The following is a 24,645-nucleotide window of genomic DNA, read 5'->3' on the forward strand; positions in this document are numbered from 1 at the left end:
AAGAGCCAGGGGTACACTTACAAACTAAAGCCTTACAAAAACCCAAGGTGGATGTCACTGGCCCGTTTTCAAGGAAACTGTGGCTCTTGGAGCTGAAGTGCCCCCACCCCCGACCCTGGGCTCCAAGATGGGAGGTGCAAGGAACCAAACTCAGCCTGGCTGACTCGCTGGTTCATGGCTCATGCTTTTCCCACAACCTGCATCCTGCTGCCACTGTTCCTGCAAGATCTGGGATGAAGAAAAGGAAATAGCTGCATAAAAAAATTCATCCCACTTTTTTCCTTTTGTCTCTTTTTTGGGGGGGTAGGACCAGACAATGGCGGAGATCCTGTTCCCATGCCCTGGAGGTGACGGACAGGAAGATGAAGATCAGGAGCTCCAATGAACGGGCTGTGGCGGTGATCACACGTCTCCAGGCGACACTCGCCGAGGGGACAGTCATTACAGAAGGTGCAGCCTGCACGGCAGCAGCCCCCGATAAGCGTCTGTGCAGGGAGGGCGAGCTGGCATTTCTGTTGGCTCACTTGCTTTTATTAAAAATAATTCTGACACTGACTATTTTGTAAGCGTGTAGGGCACACATCCAGGGAGGCCCATCTGACTTTGAGATAATTTCAAGGCTGAAGAACATCGCTCGTGCCAGACACGGTGCGAGGCACCGCGTGAAACCCGCCTCCTGTACCGAGGAGGGAGGGGGCCATCCATGTATATGCATAAGTGAGGCTTCGCTAAACCTTCCAAGTAAAAATACTTTTAAATATTTCAGTACGTTGTTAACCACATACATTTCAGCTGGGGCTCATTCTAGCTGAGGAAAGTAGAGGAGGCAGATGATTTGCATAAGGCGACTGAGGAAATTTGGTGAGAGACAGTAACGAGACTCAGACACCCACAGATGTCAGCTGATCGTCAGGGTCCCGTCCCTCGTCCATCCCGCACACGTTTGCTGGGCACCGACTATGTGCCAGGCACAGAGCTAGGCTTCGTTAAGGCAGGAACAGCTTGGCGGCATGGAGGTTAGTCTAGCTCAAGGGGCAGATGCCACACACTCATTCCACAGTGTTTACTTCGCGCTGTGATCGGTGTTGGCGAGGAGCAGGGCTGGATGCTGCTGGAGCCCGTGGGAAGGGAGACCTGGCCCAGCCTGAGGGCGGTGCCTTGCGAGGAGGGCCTGGGCAGTGGTGTGTGAGGGGTGGGGGCTTCAGGCAGAGGCAAATGGCCCCGATGGAGGTCCTCCGAAGTGGCCGGCCACCTTGGCTGGAACGAGTGAGCGTGGGGCTAGTGACCGGAGGGGTGGCCGCACAGGGGGAAGGGTTCTCACTCGCTCCCCTGGAGTTGTAGTCGTGAGACCGGCGACTGCAGGCGGCTGATGGTGGACTCCGGGTTGAGAGGTGATCCAGGAGGAGGGCTGGAGGCCGCTGCGGCCAGCCAAGGGCAGGAGCAGCCACGGTGTGAGAGCAGACGTGCAGAGGAGAGCGGAAAGCTGGTCTTTGGAGACCGTGGCACACGTGGAGAGAAACTGGCCCTGACTCTCCAGGCCCGGCGGCCCTGAAGCTGGCAGTGCTGCATTTCTTGCTAAAGGTCCCCAGCATCACAGTATCCACCCCCCGCCCCTACTTTCCTTGAGTTGGACACACGGGTTCCTCTTCCCAGCCAACGCTCCAACAGTGCTGTGTAGGACAAAGAGGCAGGGCGGTGAGGATGGGACAGCCAGGCACTGGTCTGTTGATAGCAGCCACCCGGGCCAAAGGCGGGTGAGGGCCGTCTTGCAGGGAAAGGAGGGGAGGCCCTGGCACTCTGTCGGCTCCAAGGGAAGGCCTGCTGCCACCACATCCCATCCCTCCCACAGGCTGCGAGTGTCTCCAGGCAGACGTTTCTTCCTGTCTGTTCCCAGCACCTGCAGAGCGCCTGGCACGAGTAGGTACCCAGGAAGCATGTCCCGGGAGAGGGGTGCAGTCAGAGCCAGGTGATGTCAATAGAAGAAGCCCCTGTTTACTGAGCATTTCCTACTCAGACCCTGCTCCGAGAACTTTCTGCTTTGTCCCATTTCAGCCACATCAATGTTCTTATGAAGTGGGCACCATTATTATCTCCCCTTTTCAGAAGATGAATGTGAGGCTCCGAGGAAGTTACATAACCTGCAGAGACTACACAGCTTGCAATTTACCGGTCTCCGATTTGAAGCCAGGTTTGTCTGATCCCAGAGCCCGTGGCTTTGGTTAAACTGCCAGTCAAACCCAGGCAGCCCCACGAAGGCGGGCATGTAGCTCAGGAGTTCTTCAAGCAGTGGAAGAAATGTTTCTTATTTTGGCCAGAGTCTACAGCACATATAAGACATTAAACTATGCCACCCTGATTTTTCCTCTGCAAGCAAGGTGTGGGCCGAACACGCATACGTGGGTGTCGCATGTGTGCTCACGTGGGTGGGAAAGACTCTCCAGTCCATTTTCTTTCTTGCTTTGCCATCGTGTTTCCATTGCTTACTGGGAGGACCTCTAGTTTATATTTTAAAACAGCAAAAAATCTGGCTGAGAAGTGAACAAAGCTGTTCTGAAGCCCCTAGCTGTCGGTTGTGGGTTAGATGGTCCAGACACCTAGATGCTGGGCTCAAGTGTTCCCTTTGCAAGTGAAATGTCTGTCTCTCACAGATGATGCCAGTGATACTGCCTTTTATTGCCTAATCTTGATGCTGTCCTAGTCTCCCGCCACAGAGAAGTGAATTCCCCTCTGGGAAGAGTAGAGAGCAAAGTCTCAATGATAAGGAATTGTTCGTGAGTGCAATTTACATAACATAACTGCCTCTTCACTGACAAGTGTGTTTCTTCGTTTGGTTCTGGGCAGTGAGAGGGCTACTACAGCCCAAGTTTGCTGATAACACAAACAGATTTCTGTGCTCTGCTAGAAATTCTTTTATAGATTTTTCTTTTTTAGATTTCTGTGCTCTGCTAGAAATTCTAGAATTGGAAACTGAAATCTTTTTTTCTTTTTTAAATGACAATTGACAATTACACTGGCCTGCTGCAGAGTGTGAGACTGCATATCACGAAATTCCACCAAGCTCCTAAGGAGTCATTGGCATTTTAAGAGAGGAAGACGGTCTATTTAGGGAGCGATGGGCATATGGGATGCAGCTGAGGGCTCCGCAGGTGGAGAGAGGTGGGAAATGGGCTGGGTTTGGGGGAGAGCCATGTGTTAAACGTGTGTGATCGTCGAGTCCCAGCTTTTGCATTGGGTCACGGGAGTGTGTGGATGCTTATTCCATTATTAAAAATAACGAATTCAGAAAGCTAACTAAATAGAGCAGGCTATGCATGGACCAGGATGGAAGTGTCTCACGAACCAAGGATTATGATTAACCCAGTTCTGTGCACCTGAGGTCCAATTTAAAAAAGCAATCAATAACGAGCCTATTTATAAGGATGGTCTGAGATTTAGATTTCATAATATGTACGCTTTTTCTTACTGTTTTTTTTTTTGTCTTCTCTAGTCTTTTTAAACACCACTTTTTCTTCTCCGTTTCAGCAGCAGGGTCTCCTCATGCAGGTCAAATAAAGGTTCATAAGGGTCTTGAGCGTCGGGAATCTGGTTAAGCCCCTTGGTGGGTACCAAAGTCTCATTAGGGCGGAAGGAAGGTCTGGGCCGGCTTCCAGAAAGGAAAGGTGCATCAGCACTTGGACACACTGGGGTTTGGGTCGGGGTGATGGTCTTATTCAAATGGACTGGCATTTTACACTGGACAATAGGAAAGCAGGGGGAGACCCCTATAGACCACCGCTAGTATAAGCCATGGTTCTCACACTCAGAAGGCCCTGCTTTGGGGATGGGGGACATTTTTTTATACTGGCATTGGTCTGCTCATCGAACATTCACTGGGCACCAAGTGAGATGCTTTTGTGCGCTCTGGTCGACGTGCCGGGCCCTCGGGGATACAGAACGAGTAGCGAGCACCTTTTCTGGGTCGCCCACCCTGCTAAGTGCTTTGCTTGTGTTCTCTCCTCACCCGCACGGCTCCTTCCTTTGTTGCTTCCCCCATGGGGGCTCTGGCCACCCCCTGTCACAACGGTCAACTGTGCATCCTTTTCATTTGTGTGGCTGGAGACGCTGGGTGTAATGGAAGGGCCAAGGATGAGCTCTGAAGGCAGGCTGTTCTTGGTTCAGATCCCAGGATCCCCATTGTAAGACTGGACACGCTTGCTTAAATTCACCCCTTTGAGCCTCAGCTTTCTCATCTGTCAAATGGGAATAGCCAGCCTTATCTCACAGGGCTGCGTGAGAGTTAAATGAAGCAATTCATAACAAGCATCTTTGATTTCTGTCACGTAGTAAATGTTCAGTACGTAATCTCTATTATTTTTTTTTTCCCCTTGAGCATAGGGTCTGTAAAATAATTTCTCTCTATATTCCAGTAGGGCCCAATACCTGGTAACACATTCACTACCTGTCTGTTGAATGAATGAATGAGTGAACGAACGAGTGAGCGCGTGCCCTTTGAGACTGAGAGCGCATGTTCTGCCCCTCTTCTGACTTCTTTCTTGCCAGCCCCACAGCAGCTCTAGGGCAGGTAAAGCTGCCCCAGCTCACGTGGACCCACACCTCCGACCAGGCCTTTACTTCTTCTGACATCCAGTAGCTTCCTGAATGGTCCTGAGCACGCGGCTGGCTTCAGAAACTCCTTCTCCTTGAGAATCAGAGGTGCTCGAGCAGCCTTCTCAGGAGGCATCTGGGCCCCGGCCTGCACCAGCTAAGACAGCAGTGGCCCCTGAGCCCACGGACACAGACAGCCTTCTCATTCCTGGCTTTAATGCCCAGCCCTCACTGCCTATACGACCCCCCACCCTGGACGCTATTATTTCCTTTCAGGAGTGATGGAAACAGGAGAAGAGGAGTATAAGCTCGGAGGAGGAAGGGAGACAGGTGCGTGGACGAGGCACCACCTCCCTCCCGCTCCAGTTCTTCTGCCTTCCTTGTGCTCTGTGAACTGACCTCTCGCCTCCCTGCCTCACGAGCCCCATCCCCTCCCCGTCACTCAGAAGAACAAACCCGCTCGGTGTGGTCCTGGGCTGGGGGCAGCGTCCTGGGCCAGGAGGCTGGAGGCTTGAGTGCAGATGCAGCTTCTGCTACTCGTGGCTTTGGGATTTCAGACAAGTCACTTTTGCTCTTGGAAACCTCAGAATCCTGCTCTGTAAAATGGGATCCGATCAGCCACCTCGAAGGTCTGGTGTGAGAATTAGCAGTGCTATTTGTACGTTGGAGGTGCTCTCAAAACTGCAGTTACTACTAAGGATTGTTATTGCACACATTCAGGGGCTGAGGCAGGGCGGAAAGGCCTGGAAGATCCCAGATCTGCGCATCTGTATGTTCTAAAAATAAGTATGTTTCTCATCTCCTTAGCTTGGTCAGCAGACAGAGAGACGCTGCAGACCCCAGAAAACCTCACCCGAGCCTGTACTGTGGGCAGCCCCTGTGGATCCCGCTGCTGGGGAGCAAATTTAAGAGGCAAACAAAACATGCAAAGTTACTCAAGAGTTAACAACGGGGCCAGATGGCAATGCTAGCTCGAAGCAATAAAACATGATAAATATCTGCCTGCTGCTACTCCTGATCAATTTCAATATTTAATAATTCCACTGCCACCCCTGCCCCCTCATCTGGCCCCCTCCACAGGCTCCTGCAACGACACCCCGCATTCGGCTCACAGAGCAAACACGTCTTCACTTTCTGAAGGTGTCAGCAGAAAGCAGGCGGCTCAACTGTCACATGAGCGCCCTCCGTCCTGGAGATGATAATTCATCTGCCTACTTCTAAGACGTTCCATCTCCAGCCTCTCCTGGTTGCCAGGGAAGGATGGAAGGGAGCTCCGACGGCGGAGATGTGATAGGAGCTCTCGCCTTGTCGAATCAGTGAGTATTAGTGTGCCCTGAGTTCTGCTTTGGAATTTAAGAAAGGGGAGCAGTAGGGAGCTGGGTGGTCATCTTACTCTGGGACCAATAGCAGGAGGAAGCAACCGGCAGGGGAGGGTGGCAGCTTGGTGTTAAAGCCTTACCCACCAGCCGTGCCTCTGAGCCTCAATGTCCTTCTCTGTAGGAAAGAGATAATCGTGTCCGCCTCTGGGAGGATTCTAGCCCATGCTGCACGTGTCAAGTGCCGGGCAGTGTGCTCAGCACGTAGGAAACACCCAAGACTGGCAGCTGGAAGCCTCATTATCAAACGTGAAACCACTTAGCAAACGATGCCCAAGTCCTGGCACCTGCAGGAAGGGCTGCTGGTCCTTGTGGTCAGGGAGCTCTAGCCCAGGGCAGACCCGGGGTGCGGGGCAGGATCTGGCAGGGAGCACCCTGCTCAGGATTCTCCCCAAGGGGAGCCCACTGATAAGATGAACTGTCCACGAGGGCCCCACAGGCTTTCAGACCCTCCGACACAGGGCACCCCGGAGAGCTGGTGTCGCTGGTGGCACCCTTTACGGAGGAGGAAATGGACAGGACGAGGCGAAATGGCTTCTCGCGCTTACATCATAGGGAGTGGCATCGTCAGTTCTAAGCTGGGTCTCCCCCAACGCCCCTGACTTCAGGTCCTCGCCACCCTATCGCAGGAGAAGACTGCTCCCTGAGGCGCCCCCTCTTTGTGTGTCCTTTTTGCAAGGAGGCAGCCGAGTGGAGGGTGGCCCCCTTGCCATCACCTGAGCTGCAGTTTACTCGGCTGTGAAATGCGAACGTTAATACCTACCGCACTGGTTCACAGCAGAGACGTTTAATGAGGAAATATGCATGAGAGCCCGCTGTAATTTTGTGATGAGCTGGACAAATGTCAGGTATGGTTATTATGGCTTTTTAGAAAAACCCCCTCTGGGAGGAAAAGGATCAGAAATTCATCCACCGAAGGTGGATCCTTCTTACTGAATCCTTCACCGGCCCCACGTGATCTAGGGGATCAAGATCAAGCTCTTTCGCGTGGCGCTCAAGGCCTCGACAGCTCCTGCAACCCCATCTCTGCCTCTTCTCCTTTCCCTCTTTGCTGCAGACCCTCCAGGCTACTTGGGGTGACCTGAGCCTTTCACGTGTGTCTCTGCCTAGACCAGGCAAACAGCCCTGAAGGAGGGGGTGTGTGCCACCCTGTCCCTCGGCTGATCCCACTCGGCTTCTGCAGGAAGTCTTCCTTGGGCCCCCCCTTGCTCAGGAACTCCTCTGCTGAGCTTCCTGACAGCCTCTCTGTGCTTCCCTCCGTCCTAGCACGCATCGCACTGGCTACTGCTATGTTCTCATCTGCCTCCCAACTCTAGAGCCAGTTCCTCCTGGGCCTGAACCAAGTGCTGTTCGCTCCAGTCTATCCGGGCCCTGGCCCCGCTTATGCCCAGGAAATGTGTGGCGAGGGATGAACCAACCAACGAATAAGTGACTGTTTCCGACATAAACGGAACCAAAGCTTTAGGCAAAGGATTCCAGCAGTGGAATTAGGATTTGGGTGGGCACAGCCTTGGGAGCAGAAGTCAGGACAGTGCTCCTGAATTCAAACTCAGCTCCATCCCGCCAGTGATGTCTAGAGCTGATAGTGTAAGCAAGCCTTCCCAGGACAGACCCTACCCCTCCACCCCCTGTCCTCCACCTGCTTTTTGTCTGTAGAAAAACTTTAGCTTCCGAGGCCTTCCCCAAGCTCCAAAGAATAAATTTCATCAGAGAAGTGAGAAAATGCAGAAACAAAGGAAAACAGTCAAGCCAGACAAAATAATAATAATTTAGCCATTAAACAAAGTCAAGGACCTTTATTGCCTCCTCAAGGGCTATAGGTGACATTCTGAGCCACGTCCTTTGAGCTGTTTTGCAGATACTGAAGCCCCCGCCAGGTGGAAGAAGTTAACTGCGTGCTGCCCACGAGCACGTAGACCCCAGACGGGTTGGAACCAGAAGGTTGATGCTGTTGACTCCCGATGACCTCACCGCCAGCCAATCAGAAGAACGTCCACGAGCTGATCACACACCCCACAGCCCTCTCCCTCACCCTGTCTTTAAAAACCTTTCCCTGAAAGCCAGTGGGGAGCTCGGGCCTTTTGAGCTGCCTGGACTCCTTGCTTGGCCCTGCAATAAATGCTGCCCTTTCCTTCGCCACAGCTCCGAGTAAGTAGATTGGCTTTACTGCACGCGGGCGAACAGACCCAAGTTTGGTTTGGTAACAACAGGATGACCTTCCTCCTTCCCCCACCTTGACCCTTAACAAGAAGAAACAGATAATGTACCACCCATCCCTCTCTGTCCTCCCACAGGGCATGGCAGAGGCCAGTCATCAGGTACCTGAATCCTGGTGGACCACGGTCATGGAGTTCCATCTCCTCGTGATGTCAATGTAGAGGATGTCCACGGCGGCCATGGACAAGCTGCCACTGCTGAGCTTGCAGTTCCTGCAGAAGACAGGAAAGGACACGTCACTGCCAGATCTGACCCGTCCTGTCCTATCTGGCTTCTGTGCCTTTGCCCGGGCTGTGTTCCCCGCCTGGAAGGCCCTCCCTCCCCACGGCTGGAACTAGGGAAGGGTGAATGGCAGGGAACCACGGGAGAGGAGGCTGAAAATGTGAGCTGAGGTCAGATCCTGTGGGTTCCTGTAATGTGGTTCATTAGGGCTCTAAAGGGCTGGGAGGATGAGGCACTTTAGGATGGCAAGTCTTGAGTTGAACCTGGCTCTACCACTTAGAAGCAGATGGCTCTGATTAAACTATTTCCCCTTCTTGAGCCTCAGTTTCCTGACCTATAAAACAGGCAGTCTTTATTACAGTCACTGTGGTCTGGAAAGGTGGGCAGACATGCTGAAAAGAGCATGATTTGGGCCTCAGACGGACCGGGACTGAAATCCTGGCCCTGCTGCTTTTTCTAGCTGTATGGCTGTGGACCATTTACTTAAATCTTCGGTGCCTCTATTTGCTGGTCTCTTAAATGAAGATAATAACACCCGCCCACACGGCTGTCGTGAATAGGAGATGAGGTAGGGCATCCCAAGGCCCTGGCACCTGGTTGGGCCACGACAACCGCTGGTTCCCTTCCTGATCTCTCTCTACTTTCCCTCTTCCTCTCAGAGCTACAGCCATCTAGGCCCCTTCAGAGGCTGCCTGAGGCTGACCTTTCAGTGAAGGCCCTGTCCATTCTGGAGAAATGGGGCTTGCTAATCGCAGAGTGTCTGGATAAAAGAATTTAGGCTCTCTGTTCAGAATGCAGGCAGCCCTCAGCTGGTCCAGAGGCACTTCCCTCCTGAGCCAGATCCTGCTGGGGAGGCGAGTCCCAAGACAGGCTGGATTTGCCCTGGGAATCCCGAAAGCTAGACCCTGGGGCCAGCCGTCTGCTTGGCTGAACTACACCGCATGCTGCTTTCAACTTTCCAAATGTGTCCACATCCGTCGCCCCAGCTATGATAAAGTGGTTCTTCGGTTTCCCATTTGTCATCATCCCTTGCGTGAATAGCTCCCTTAGGAACCCGAGAGGCCGGGGGTTGATTGGCAAGCAGGATTTGGGCATTCCAGAGGCCCCTCTCCAAACCCATGCACACCCCTGACATGTGCCCACGTGTGCCCAGCACGGTGCCTGGACGAGGCTGGTGCTCCTTATATGACAGCATCCTCCCTCCCTCCCTCCCTCCCTCCCTTCTTTCCTTTCTTCCCTGCCTGTATTCCTCAGGCCATCAATTCACATCCTGCTTCCTCCTGGGCTCCGGCTCTGTATTTCAATCACAAGTCACAGTGGCAGACTTCAAAGCACATCAGCACAGTTACTGAGCCTCAGTAACAACATGTCAGTGGACGCGGAGCTTTTCATGTCACCCGTCACCGGGATGGCTGTCTCCATTGGGTCCTGCTGGGGACCCGCTCCAGTCTCTCCCAAGGTATATTCTAACAACCTGTACTGTTCATTTCCAAAGCTTCATTAGGAGTGGCTACGGGTTTTCTCGAATTATCGTATCCGTGTCCTCTGGACCACTTGCTCCCCACAGGACAGGAGCTCTGCCTAGCTTGCTCCGTGGGTTAATGGAGGATAAAAAGGGAAACCAAACTGACCACTGGTATATAGTTATTTTGTTCCTGACAGGTAGAAATTAGACGTGTCAAACCTTTAGTAGGAGTCATAATTTACCAAAGAGGATTCTCCATTTATCCCTTTTCCAAAAGTAACTTACCCTCCCTAGTGATACCTGCAAACACAGTCGATGGTGACATTTGCTACTGGGGCAGGGGAAGGAGGGATCTGTGCTGGCTGCCGTGGACAGGAAATGCTTTAAAAGAATTTTGATTCTGTAGGCACTTCGTGGGCACCATCTGTATGCCAGGCCCTTTCCTGCCCATTAGCTCTCTGGATCTTTATAACCACTTTATGAGGGAGGTGTTCTTAGGCCCATTTCAATGATGGGTAAGCTGAGACTCAAGAGAAGGGACATGGCTTTCCCAAGATCACACGGCTGGGATTCACATCCAGGCCTCCCCTGGAGGATAGAGTAGTGGACTTGGGAACTTTGGGGAGAAATGGTGAGGTGGCCCAGCCCAGAGCTTCAGGAAGAACCCAAGATTCAAGAGACAAAGTCTCAGGTAAGCCAGAAAGTCTGGAGCCTCTAGAGAGGCCCTGTTGGGAAGCTTGGGGGGTAAGACACCAGGGTCACTTGGAGACAGGTTTTCCTAGGTTCATCCCCATAGTCACCAAACATTCTTAATGGACTCAAACAGGGAATGTCTCCAAGGGTTAAGATTTTGGAGTGAACTTTTCATCCATCCACCCACTCAATATAGAATTTGTTTTGTGTGCACTATGTGTAAGTGGTATTCTGGGCCCAGTAAGTGACGCTGGGATCCAGATCAGTCTTGGATGCGGCTCTCGGCGGGTAGAAATGATCTCAGAATCTGGGGTAAAAACATGAGGCCTTGGTAGCTCTTCGCCGTTTGAACAGTTTTCCCTTATGCTCTGGGATGCAGTTCTACAAATGACTGACTAGTGATAGGATAAATTCTTCAGTGGAAGAGAAGTCCAAGAAATATGGTAACATGAGAAGCCAGAAAGATTCCGCAGAAAGGATAGGCTAGAAACGTACATGGAAAAAATGAGCTTTGGAGTCAAAGGCACATGAGTTTGAATCTTGACTCTGCTATGTGACCTTGAGTAGGCCATTGACATTCTCTGCAATCTAAATGTCCTTATTTGTATGAGGAGAAGGCGACTCGCCATATAAAGCTATTTTGAGGACTAGCTCGGTGCCTGGCACATATGACAGCTCCCAGCCTTCCTCCATGATGTAGAACCAGTTTAAAGAAAGGTTTTGTTTTGTTTGTTTGTTTTCAGAATCAAAAGAATATGGGCACGTAGGATGGAGAGAATCACAAATCATTCAAGTTCATTAGGAGCCTGAGATTAGAAAGATTTGAAATTATCATCCCCATTTTCTCTCAACAACTGGTGACATCTCATGGGAAATTTAGAAACCAACTTCTTCCACTCCATAAAATCCTATTTATAGAATTTCTTTTGTGTTCATCCTTCTCTGTGAAAGAAAAGAAGCTTATTTTTCCTGGAGAGGTTTCTGTAAGGTGAAAGCTAACAAATAATCAATATTTGTTTAAAAAAGAAAAAAACCAACCCACCCTCTAAACATCTGCAGGGGGAGGGAAAGACAACTTCGGTTTATAATGTTTCTATTTTTAAAGGCTATTGATATCCCAGGCATAAAAATCTTGTGATATTACTGGAAAGAGATCATCACAGAACAGGGGAAGTTTCAAAGTCACTGAAGAGTTAATGACAGAGGGGGAGGCAGGGCCCCTGACACTTCCATTCCAGAAAATTCTAACGCTCCATGCTGCCTCTCAGAGAATGACACCCCACAGCTGCCCATTATGAAGCATATTAATATCTCCTTGTGGGAAAAGGGAGTGGAAGGGGGAAAAAAAGGAAAAAGAGAAAACCGTTCTCTAATTTAGAAGGAGACCAGGATTAGAAACCGTACAGGACACGGGTGGGGATCTCCAAGTGGAATGGCCCAGCATGAAGCAAACACTCGAGGTGTGGGGAAGCTGCCTCCATTTTCTAGAAATAAACCCCGGTTTTGGCAAACCGTTTAATCTTCAGGCTGCGGAAATGGAAAATGCAGCACGTGCCAGTTGATGTCAAATTCTGATGTAGGACACGTTCAGAAAACAGGTTCTTAGTGAATTACATAGAAATCCTCCCAAATTAAGAATCCGATGGAAGGAAAATAACAAAAATGCATTTCCCTCGAGAAAGCTATCAAACTGAAGAAGCAGATAATTTCTATTTCTCAGAGAAAGAGATGTCTCCACACCTCAGCAGTTATTATGAATTAAAAAAAAAGAGAGAGAAAAGAGGTGCTTAATTCATGGTAATACGTGCTACTGTTATATGCCTCCTGAGGAAATGACACGACAAGCTGGTTAGATAGAGTTAAATCTAGATGAGAGGATGACAGTTCATTATTTCTCATTTCTTGGTGGAAAAGAAAAATAGAATATGGCCAGACTGGCATTAGCATAATTCACTCCTAAAACTGCTGATCTATGCAGCACATTATGAGAGGTGGTCACTGAAAATAAATTCAATCGGAATGTTTATTATTTTGTTCCCTCCAGTTCTCTTCAAGGAACCTGGAGAGAAAGAGTGGGTAGGACAGACGAAAGTCAAGTTCAACTTCTGCCGTTTGCGTGGGAGCTCAGAAGGGAGGGTCTCTAGCCAGCAAATATGTCTCTGGCACAGTGCCCCAGAGAAGAGCACTTGGTTTGATTTAACATATGGCATAAATATTATTAATTCATAATGAAGCGAAATTTAAACTGAAGTGGAAAGCAGAGAGAGAATAGTTGTTAGCAAGAGAAAACGCATGCTGTTAAATTTAGCCGGCAAGACGGAACACATTCAGATATAAATCTGAAAGCAGAGAAGATCATCTTTTACAACAAAGTTGCTGTTGGGATGTCTTGGTACATTTTAAAAGGAGAAATCTATTAACAGTTGTGCAATGTTTTCTCCATTTCTTCCTGCATCCTTAATTACTCAGGACACTTGCTGGGTGGGTACAGAGGGAGGGGAGAGGGGCTCACAGTCTGGGTCCTTCAGATCCGGCTGCCTCTTCCCTCCCTGAAGACACTGTCACTTGTCACGGTCACCATCGCTCCCACTAACAGTACTCAGCCACAGGTTGGGAATGACGGCTGCAGGACCTAATAGTCGCTAACGTCACAAAGATGGGTTTTTCACGCAAAACACTCTGAATTATAGAGAACAAAGTGGTGGAAAAATCATAAAGCCTCTCACACAGAACCAGATTTGTAGCAATATTTTTGACATCATCCAGTTTCAGCCTGAGTGCATTTTAAGAATCTTCTTTGCTAGAACCATTCTCAATTCTTTTCAGGAATTTTCTTTTCAAGATTGTATATGAACATACCAGTCCTCTTAATATGTACCTCAGCCTCTCACACCAGAGGTAACACTCCGGTGGACTCTATGGGCCGCCATGCTTTGATTGAACCCAGAATTATTTTCTGAATCGCCAACATTCAGTATATACATGCATTGATATTTTACGTAAAAATCAATATTTCTAGCTTCTCTTGAAAAATCAAAAGCTTCGGTAATACTAGCCCGGCAACAACCTTTCTTTTTGCCACAGCCCCGCCCGCCTCATTCTTCTAGACCCCACCCACTGGTTTGTTTATCCTTCCTGCCTGCACCCTCCCCCCACCCCATCCTCAGGCAAAAGAGATTGTGATTCTTGTGATATGTAATTTTTTTTTTTTTTCAAATCTCTCGCTCTCTCTTACATTTTAGTAGAATTGTATTAGGAGTTAAAAGGAAGCATCTGACCAACGTCCTTTGCTCTTCCTTCCTTCTTCCTTTTTCCTGCCTGGAACTTGACCACAATGGCTGGATTTTGAACAGCCATCTTGTGACCATAAGACAACCCTGAAGCTTGACGCACATGCTCAGGGTGGGTAAGCACAAAGACAGAAATTGGGGAGTTGGTCACATTGTGGAGTCATTAACCAGCCCTAGAAGCCTCACTGCCAAACTTCCTGTTATATGAGAAAAAAATTAATTTTACTCTTTAAACCATTTATAGATGGGTATCTATTCCTACAAGTCAAATGCAATTCTTAAATGAGTCAGAGGGTATCACGTTAGGTAGTTTTCTCAGGGAAATAACATGTACCTGTTGACTTTCTTGAAACTTCCCTCTGCCTCACGGAAATAATAACAAAAGACTCCCATTTCACAAACAGCTCCCGTAAACTAGGCAGTGGGCCAGATCCTTTATGATATATTATGTCCCAACCTCATAACAATCCTGCAAGGTGGGAGAGATTATTCCTATTTTACAGATGAGGGAACTGAGACTCAGAGAAGATAAGGAATTTGCCCAAAGCCACACAGCTGTTAAGTAATGTGCTTGGCTCTGAAGCCAAACCCCAAAGCTTGTGCTCTTTCCATGGGGTTTTCTTTTCCCCTGAAACTAACACAAAGCCCCTCTCAAAATCACGGTGCAAATATGACTTCAGGTTTACTGAGATGGCAAAAATTCCTGCTGATACTTCTTCATGCCATCCTATCAGGAGTATCAGAGCACTAGAGTTAGAATTTATAAAATTCATTTATAAATTTTATAAATTTATGATTTATATGACAAAATCTGTCATATGCAGAAAAGCATATGACAAATGGTTTCCAATTCAAGACTTCTAATTATTTGCTTTCATGAAAAAAACTATGAACAGGGTGACTTTGTGTTGCCAGATAGAAATATTAAAACCGATGATAAGGAAAACAATAGCAACATGGGATGCTGGCAGGTAGTTCCTCTGAGGTGTATAACATACAGTCCTTGGGTATTGATAGTTTCATCTCCATTTTATAGGACCACTGAGGTTCAGAGACTGTCATTAACTTCCCCAAGGTCACACAGCTAGTAAGTGCTCCTGTACTGCCCCAAAGTATCCCAGAGGGTAGAGGCAAGTTAATGAATAATCTCGGGAGATTAAGTGGCAATGGCTTATTTTATAGGCTGTGGCAAAAACACAATTTCTTTGTCTCATGTTTTATCTTTAAAATTCATGCAAATTTTGTATTATACTCTATAATATAACCACATTATTTTTATATTAGAACAAATGTATTAAATTATTTATCAACTGAATTATTTAACTTTTCTCTCCTGAAATTGACACTTTGGAAGATGTGGCTTGTTTCTCTGCTGTGGCTTCATAAAAGCTCAGCACTCAGCCACGTACCACTGGGAGAACATCATCCCAGTTTTAGAAGCACGAGGTCTGTCTGAGACCAAGGGGCAATTATTCATATATGAATAAGGACCTAGCTCAAGGTAGCGCAGAATTGTTTTCTAACCACAAGCATAATGTTGTGAATACCGTCACATCCATAACATTCACTAATTCATTCAACAAACAAGAGTCTACTATGTGCCAGGCCCACTGCCAGCTGCTGGGCCAATCCAACCCCAAGTGGGGCCGTGATCTGGCATCACAGATTCTCCCAGGTGCAGTCAGAGAGACGGGACCAGCCAGATGTGGGGCTGGTCTCCACCCTGCCGGAATCCTGAGCCAGAGGAGGTGGTCTCACTGACCTTATGAAGGTACGAAAGCCTGTTGGTCCCAACTTCATTGTCCCCTTGATACCCAGGAACCGGATAAACAGGTTTGCCATCCTGTCCACCAGGCGCAGGTAGTTGAACTGCTTTGCATACTTGGGGAACACCTGCTTGAGGCAGATGGAGGGCAGATGGCCTTCGGGACTGGCGCCGCCTGCCGAGGCACTGGCCAGATCACTGTCAGGAGGCTCTTCCTTTGAGGCTAACGGCTTCCCAAGCTGCTGAGACCTGCAGCACACAAGGAGTTAACGACAGAACCAACATTTAGAGCAGGCTTTACAGCACACAGATTGCTTTCCCTTGCAAATTCTCCTTTCCTTTAGATTTATAGCAACCTGCAGGGGGGTGTATTATTACTATTCTTAATGTACAAACCAGAGAACTGACCTCAAAGAAGTGACATGCCCAAGGTCACACGTCTAGGGCATGGCAAAGCCAGAACTTGAACCCAGGACAGAGCCGGGACTAGAGACTTACACTTCCTCCGTTCTACCATCCTGGCTTCCCAATATGGACAATTTCCTTTTCTGTACTCATGACTGAAGAGAATACTCTATTATGAAGCAGTCTGGGTTTGATTTCAAACTCCTACTTATGGGTAGTAATTGAATAATTAAGAAATATAAAAATCTCATTGAGGGCTGGCAAGAAGCCACAGACGGTTCAATGAACAATGTGCAAAGATACAGCAGTTACCCAATTCTAGGAATAGGCACAATTGGATTTTTTGGCTTAACTATTTTCTTATTTGGAACTCGTACAAAAAAAAATGATCGTACTGTTGTGATTCCTTAGTCTGGATATTTTATTCTGAAATTATCCTGATACTTGAGAAAGCTCACAGCCACTAACTCTCAGATATGCACCTCCAGCTGGAATGTTCTTCTCACCTCCAGACACACAGATCCAGCTATCACCTGTTCACCCTCCAGGATGACCCACAGGTAACCTCACAATGACATGAGCATTTCCCCTCACCCCAAACCCACACTCCCTGTCTCCTCGAATGTCACCACCATCTGTCCGTGACCCAAGCAGGAAACATCTGAATAAACGCCAACCCCTCCTCTCCCTCTGTCTCCACAGCATCCTTAGGGTTCCCTGGAACCCGCTCCACTCTCCCCCTGCCCTGGCCTTGCCTGCTCTCTCCTGCACTCTAACAATGGGGTCTCCTGCCTCCGGCCTTTCCCATCCACAGACCCGTCCTCCACACGGCACCTGAGGTGCCCTTTTAAAGCAGACCTGGTTGGGATGCTCACTTCCTACAGTTCTTTGTGCTTGCTGAGTGCCTACGTGATAAAGCCCATACTCCTCCCTCTGGCACGCAAGGCCCTTCCTCCCCCGTCGCGGAGCACAGGCTCCGGACGCGCATGCTCAGCGGCCACGGCTCGCGGGCCCAGCCGCTCCGCGGCACGCGGGATCCTCCCGGACCGGGGCGCGAAGCCGCGTCCCCTGCATCGGCAGGCGGACTCTCAACCCCTGCGCCACCAGGGAAGCCCTGCCCTCCTTATTTCTTGTCATTGCCTTGGACACACTGTACCCTTCAAGGCCTTGACCTCTGCTGCCGCCCCAGTCATGGCCTGGCCTGGACATAGAGACCTGTGCTTGCTGGACGCCCAGCCCCCTTCCACACTCCCTGCCTGTCTCTGCACCTGCGGCTCACCTTGCTTTCCTGTCTCTTGTCCTGCCCGCAGCGGATGAGGGGCCAGGCGTAACCCTTTCCACCTGTGCGTCCATTCCAGAGACAGAACCCTTGTAATAGGGAACAACACATCTGACTCCACATTGACTCTGTTACTTTTACTTTAACCTTTGTGTTCTCTTGCTTTTGCTACAAGTTAATCCTAAAGGGATGTTGCCTACAAGCCTAAATGATACATAATGGCCGACTCTGTGTACCCTGCCTACCATGTGATGAGTGTTAAGGTAAAATACCTTTGTTTAGCTCACAGGAAACCTCCTGACTAGGCCCACCTGTGAATGGCTGCAGGAAGGAATAAATTAACACAGCCCCTCTGGAGTCTGACGGTAACCAGGACTTTACCCCCTCCCCTTTTAGTATAAAAGAAGCCTGAATTCTAACTCCAGGAAGATGGTTCTTTGGGACGCTAGTCCACCATCTTCTCAGTCTGCTGATTTTCTGAATAAAGGCGCTATTCCTTGCCCCAACAACTTGCCTCCCTATTTATTGTCCTGTCATGCGGCGAGCAGTACAAGCTTGGACTTGGTAACACCCTGAGCGTGGTGTGAACGGCTAATAAGTACTGCCCAGCTGGCTAAGAGATCCAGGAAAAGGAGAGCCACATCCCATGGTGCTGAGCTCAATACCAAGGCCATTTTCTACTCTTTTCTTTTCTTTATTAAATGGCCTCGTCCCCAGAGCTCCCCACTTCCAAGCACACCATCAGTCACCAAGCTGGGCTGTCTTGGTATCTTCATACCTGCTTGCCGCAGCCTTTGAAGACTTTCCCAGCCCTGGCTGCCTGGTACATTTCTGTTCCACTTTCAGAAACAGCTCAGCTGTTCCCTTGACCATGCTGAAGACTGTCTTTCATGTCCCACTCCTGCCCCTTGGACTTCTTCACTCCTCTCATCAACTGCGCCGCATTTGCTTACACGCCAATCCCTCTCACTGTTTTGTGAGCTCATTGAAGGCAAGGACCACATCTTATTCAACTCGATTTCTATAGGACCTGGCACGTATTAGGTTCTTCGGAAATGTCTCATTGAATTTGTTGAATTGGGAAAGTTTGCTTTTAATAGCAAGGTCAGCTTCAAATAAAACATCAAGGTAATGATGCTTTGTACCCACCCCATAAGCTCGTTTAAATGGGAAAGAGGTTCGAGAGAGAAACAGCATACTTGACGGCCCTGCCAAAATGGTCTTTTCTTTACGCTGGTCCAAGGAGCCAGCCTCCAAGAAAGAGAACCCCCTTGTGTGAATAAAAGGTCCTGTAAGTTCTGTTCCTGGTTCCTTCTAAGTGGGTCTCAAAGCGAGGACAGGCAGAACCAGAGAAGCGCAAAGGAAAACCTCTTCTAAAGTTCAACAGTGTGGATGGTTCCAGGGAAACAAATGCTCCCTCCTACAAAGAGGAGGGACCTTATTCCTCCAGAGAAGCACAGCATTCCCAGGGGGGAGTGGGATGGAGTGGGTGCAACTTCCCTTCAGGTAAACTGGTTTTATCATCACCTCCTTGAATTTAAGACTGTAAATAAAAGTCAGGTGGTTACACTTCAGATGAAATAAAATGTTTTCACATTAAGGTTATAGGAAGAAAGATGAGAAAAAAAGCGGCACTGTTACTGAAAATTAGCTCTTAAACTCCTGGATAAGTGGCAATCACTAACTTTAAAAGCACTCATTAAGTTTTTGTTAAAGGAAAGATCTGGAAATATACAGTTGGAATACACTCCACGACAAAGAAAAAGGCTGAGAACTCTTCAATCAACAGAACCGTCCCACTTTCATGATCTCATTTGCTCTTCACAAAACATGTGCAGTACACTGTTATTCTTATACCCCTCTTCCAGATGGAGAAACTGAGGCGCAACAAGGCGAAGCAGCTCGTTGCCCTGGCTGAGCTGGAATTACACGTCAGTTCTCCTAACCAGGGCTGTTTCCATCTTGCTGCCCTATTATTCCAAAGCAGATCATGGTTCACATTGGGGGTTACGAAATCCAAAGGACTGTTATTTATTTTTTGTTTTTAAATAGTTTTTTAAAAATTATAATAGTAATTCATGGTCTTTGTAAGCATTTTGAGAACTGTATAAAGGAATCAGAATCATTTGTAATCCCACAATTCAGGGATAAACACTACTAATGTTTTGTTTTTTTAATCTATGTTTATGTTAGGATCACGTCATGGGTAGTTTAAATCCTTTTTTCTTACACTTTACATTATATCATAAGTGTCTTCCCGTGGCCTTAAGTATGTTTTCATGAGCATAATCTCTCATGGACATATAATATTCCATATTATACCTGAACCATAATTTAATTGGCCATTCCCTGTCAGTCAGATATTGTCTACCTGGCTCGTCTTTGACTAAATAGAGTCTGGGAGCCAGTCCCCTAAGCAACGTGCTCCCTCCCAGAAACATAACATGTTAACAGCTAGCAGCAGCCTTGGAGATCATTCTGTCCAACGATGTCATCTATTTTCTTTTATTGTGGTCTAATGTACGTAACATAAAATTCACCATTTGAACCATTTTAAAGCGTGCAATGCACAATGTTGTGTAACCACCACCTCTATCTAGTTCCTAACCTTTCCACAATGATGTCATTTTAGAGAAGAAATGACTCCCAGGTAGATAGGACATTAGCACCAGCGGGTCATCTGACTGGCAGATCATCCAAGGGGGTGGCCGTAGCTTGGGTTACCTGATGAGGGGGACCTCACCACCTCCAGGGCACCTCTCAGGCTGGGAAGGTTTTCTGGATGGCGCATCAGAGGCTGTTCTCCCTCGGGTGTCCACAGCCCACATCCCAACCCACCCTCAGAGCCTCACAGGATGGGTTTGTCTTCTCTTCTCCGTGACAGCCTCTCACATTTCTTACCGGATGACTGCCACTCCCCTTCCTTCCTGAATCCCAATTAATAACCTCAGGATGAAAAGGGCCCTCAAAGCCACAGATATTTTCATGGACTCAAAACCACAAATTCAGGCAGAAGTGGTTTTACTCAACTGGAAGAAGGCAGTAAAGGTATAGCTGATATATAAGAGGAAATAAAACAAGGAGAAATGGTTATTCTTCTAGAGATAATTCCAATTATCACACTGAGATCCAAGTTATCACAAATACTGTAAAATCCTGTTTTTACTTAATAGCATTTTAATGGAAAAGTCAGACTTATGAAATAGAAGTGACTGGTGAAGAAAATATAAATCAAGCTTACTTGGGGTCCTTTGGGGTATTTTTTTAAAAATTGAATTTGGTGTGCCCTTGATTCATTAAAATAGGGGAAAGAATCCTGGAATGTTTTATCTACTATTGTCTTTCAAATAAAATGGAATTTTGTTTTATTAAAACTCTTGTGAAAAACCACCTACCACTATTTTGCCTGGAAAGCCTACTGTTAAAAATCACTACTATTTATCAGGGACCCACTCTGTGTCAAGCGGCTTACTACCTATATATGATCTCACTGGTTTCTCAAAACAATTCTACAAGGTAGGTAGAAACTAGTCCCATTTTGCAAATTAGGAACCTGAGGCCCAGAGAACCTTAATACTTGCCCAATGTCACAAATCAATGGTGGAATCAGAATTTGTACTCCGGACTGTCTCACTACACACCCAAGGCTTAGCTCACTATGTAGCTCTTGTGCTAATTTTTTTTTTTTTTTTTGGTACGCGGGCCTCCCACCGTTGTGGCCTCTCCCGTTGTGGAGCACAGGCTCCAGACGCGCAGGCTCAGCAGCCATGGCTCACGGGCCCAGCCGCTCCGTGGCCTGTGGGATCCTCCCGGACCGGGGCACGAACCCGCGTCCCCTGCATCGGCAGGTGGACTCTCAACCACTGCACCACCAGGGAAGCCCTCTTGTGCTAATTTGATTTAAATCAAAGCAAAGACTTTTCTTCTGATGTACAAACTATATATGTATATATTCTTGGGAGTTAACAAAATAGGAAGGTAGATACAGCAAGTTCCAGTTTCAGAGAAGGTGCTTGAATTCTCTCAGACAAATAATTACCATTTTTAGTGAAGCATCCCTTCAATAATTTATTCGTTCATGACCCATTTCTCAAGCACTTACCTGTCCCAGGGGCCTGGGCTACACAGGTGAGGTAGACACAGTCCCAGCTACCCAGAAGCACATGACCCGGTGGGGGGAAGAAGAGACCCATCCACAAACAATGACTGAGCCAGGTGGGCGTGGCCCGGTGAGCATCCAGAGACGGGACCTGGAGCATATGGAAGTAGGTCGGCTTGCTGGGTCTTAGTCGTGTACATGAAGGGGAGCAGGTAGGAATATGACCAGGAAGCCAGCTTGGGTCTGGGTCGTATAGGATCTTGAGTGTCAGACAAGGGAGCTTGGATGCGGCAGTGTAGGAGATGACAAGGTTGTGGTAGATTTGGGGGAAAGGAGTGGCAAAATCAGAAGCTCAGAGAAGATGAATGAATCCGCCAGCAGTGTGTATCCTGAATCGAGGGGGTAGTGGACGGTGTTAGGAAGCTACTGGAACACTCAAGCTCAGGGATTCTGAAAGCGTGGTCCCTGGTCCAGCAGCATCAGCATTGCCTGAGTCCTTGTTAGAGAAGCACACTCTGGGCCCGACCCCAGACCTATGGCCTCAGAAGCTCTGCCTTAGCAAGCCCTGCGGGGGATTCTGAGGCGGGCTGAAGTCTAAGAATCACTGGTCTAGGTGAAAGAAGATGGATTTGGCAACTGCTTGATCACGGGGGATAGAAAGGGAGCAAAGGCCCTGGATCATGTTGCCGGGAAATCCTGTGGCTTGACAGGAGAGCCTGGCGAGCAGCAGGACGGCCCTGGCCAATGGAGGGAGGTAGGCAGGCTCCTTTCCCCGCCATTTCTCCAAGACATGTCCCCCCCCGAGACCCTTGGGGGTTTCAAAGGCACATTGGCATTCCGGAAGAAACGGCCAACAATGCACCAAAGAAGACCCTTAAATTGGCCCAGCAGCTAATTTAAAGAGCTGGAGGATGAAGTCATTAAAAATAAACATAACTACCATGTAGCCCGGCTCTGTCATCTGATAAATCTTTTCCATCACAGGGGCCCCATTTGCTTGATGGCAATGCTATATTGTTTGAAGAGAAGGTGATAGACGGGTGAGGCATGTGTTTCCAAAGTGATGAAGAAAGGGATTTAATGAGGGATCTGGCTGATGCTCTAGTCCCTGTAAGACCTAGATCCATGCTGGGTCTATTCCCACTGGCTCCCCTTCGCGCAGTGTTCCTATGAATGCTCACCTGGCTGCTTCCACCTCCCTCAATCACTTTCCTCCATAGCACAGTGTCACATCAACAACAAAACACAATGGTGATGATATTGATTATGTGCCAGGAACTGCCATCTTAAAACATTTAGTCTTGATAAAATCCTACACAGCAGGCATTATCATTATTCCCATTTTACAGATGTGGAAACCAAGGCACAAAGATACAAACTAATAGGTTGTAGACCCAGGATAGAGAGCCAGCCAGGCAGGTGCCAGTGTCCTTGTTTCTAACCACTGCACTATGGCTTCTTCCATACATGGGGAGTTATCGGGCATTAAATATCTGAGAGTCAGGTCGGTTACTCATAACATCTCATTTGACCCTGGCAATGATCCTTATGAATTAGGTGTAATAAGTGGCTCCATTTTGCTGCTGAGAAATGAGCTTCAGAGAGGTTAGGCTACTTTCCAAAGGTCACTCAGCTATTAAATGGCTGAGTGAGGATTTGAACAAGGATCTGCTTGAGTTCAAAGCCCAGGCCCTTTCCACTCCATCATGTTACAACTCAGTGTAGTTACGAAACTTCTCTGAACTCATTTTTTCCTCCCTTTCAATGGGAGAGAAGTCTCAACTTACTAGGGAGAGCGGTTGGGAGGGCACTTAGTCTAAGCCCAGCACAAAACTGTTGCATTCTTTAGGATCAAAAACATAGCCTATGTGTAGAGCCTCCAGATGATTCTGCTGGGTCGGGAGGGGGGGTGTTGTAACTGACCTCAGTGTGACAATCATTGCGTATCTGGACGGGGCTGTTCCATTTCGACTGCCCAACAAATCAATCTCTGTTTTACAGTTTCAGGCCCACATGATCACTGATGCACTATGTGTCGCATGTGTGGGAATTAACAGAGGCCCCCAATGGCAACAGCAGCAGACTAGGTCTCTGCCCCCTCCTGGGATGAATTTCCGGAGCCACCAGCCTGGGTATGCCACACGAGCATCTACCCATTGGGCCAGGAAAAGAATTAACACAAGAACAAACATACAGGGGCTTCCCTGGTGGCGCAGTGGTTGAGAGTCCGCCTGCCGATGCAGGGGACGCGGGTTCGTGCCACGGTCCGGGGAGATCCCACATGCCGCGGAGCGGCTGGGCCCGTGAGCCATGGCCGCTGGGCCTGCACGTCCGGAGGCTGTGCTCCGCAACGGGAGAGGCCACAACAGTGAGAGGCCCGCGCACCACAACAGAGTAACAACAGTGAGAGGCCCGCGTTCCGCAAAAAAAAAAAAAAAAAAAAAAAAAAAAAAAAAAAAAAAAGAACAAACATACAGACCTAGTCTAATGCCCCCTTTCTCACAGACCCAGAACTCAGGCTATTTCCGAGCTGGAAGTGCCTTTAGGGGTCATCTGGCCCAGCCCTCTCATTTTCCAGATGAACGAACTGACAGCTCATTTTACAAAGACCTCCCAAAGGGATTCTTTTCCAACAGGGCTCTCTCTGCTCTGCCCCTCTGCCCAGAGTGAGTATCTTCGCCCTGGTCCCTCTTGCTTTCTTCGTCTCTGGGCCCCGGCAGTAAGAGACAGTGAAATGTACTGTCACTCAGGCCGGGGAGGGTGGGAGGAGATGCTTCCAGGCAGCTCCTCCCCACAGGCGCCGGCCTGTGGAACCCGGGTGTGGGCTCTGGGGGTAGTCCAGAGTCACCGCTGGAATCCCAGCTCTGTATTCTTGAGCTGGGTGACCTCAGGCAAGTCATATAACCTCAAAGCTTCAGTATCCTCTTATATAAAATGGGAATAATAATGGTACCTAAACTATAGGACTGATGTAATTACAGAGAAAATGGATACGTGGCGCTTAGCACGGTGCCCCAATTCCTGTTAGCCACTTTGGTTATAATCACCAGCATCTTTATCTCCCATGTGTCATCATCTCGAGGGGCTCACTGTCTTGTTCCCAGCTTCAGTGGGAGAGATCGGCACACACCTCCGGGAACTCAGGAGAATACAGGGTTTCTTTTTTTTTTTTGCGGTACGCAGGCCTCTCACTGCTGTGGCCTCTCCCGTTGCGGAGCACAGGCTCCGGACGCGCAGGCTCAGCGGCCAT

General features: G+C 48.6%; 1 protein-coding gene across 17 annotated transcripts in view; it reads right to left on the reverse strand.

The window, feature by feature from the left end:
- TTLL11 (tubulin tyrosine ligase like 11) overlaps positions 1-24,645 on the reverse strand; it is a 197,239-nt gene that overhangs the window by 49,591 nt on the left and 123,003 nt on the right. For 15 of the 17 annotated variants that reach the window (XM_055086987.1, XM_028493556.2, XM_028493555.2 and 12 more), the window contains 2 exons: positions 15,610-15,861; positions 8,283-8,389 (listed from right to left, as the gene is read on the reverse strand). In XM_055086987.1, the coding sequence (XP_054942962.1) occupies positions 8,283-8,389; positions 15,610-15,861 (359 nt within the window). Of the gene's footprint in view, positions 1-7,738; positions 8,201-8,282; positions 8,390-15,609; positions 15,862-24,645 lie in introns of those variants that run through there. The other 2 variants (XM_028493563.2, XM_028493564.2) reach the window with 2 other exon arrangements.

The sequence above is a fragment of the Physeter macrocephalus genome, chromosome 9 (assembly GCF_002837175.3).
Source record: "Physeter macrocephalus isolate SW-GA chromosome 9, ASM283717v5, whole genome shotgun sequence".
In the NCBI taxonomy this organism is placed as follows: domain Eukaryota; kingdom Metazoa; phylum Chordata; class Mammalia; order Artiodactyla; family Physeteridae; genus Physeter; species Physeter macrocephalus.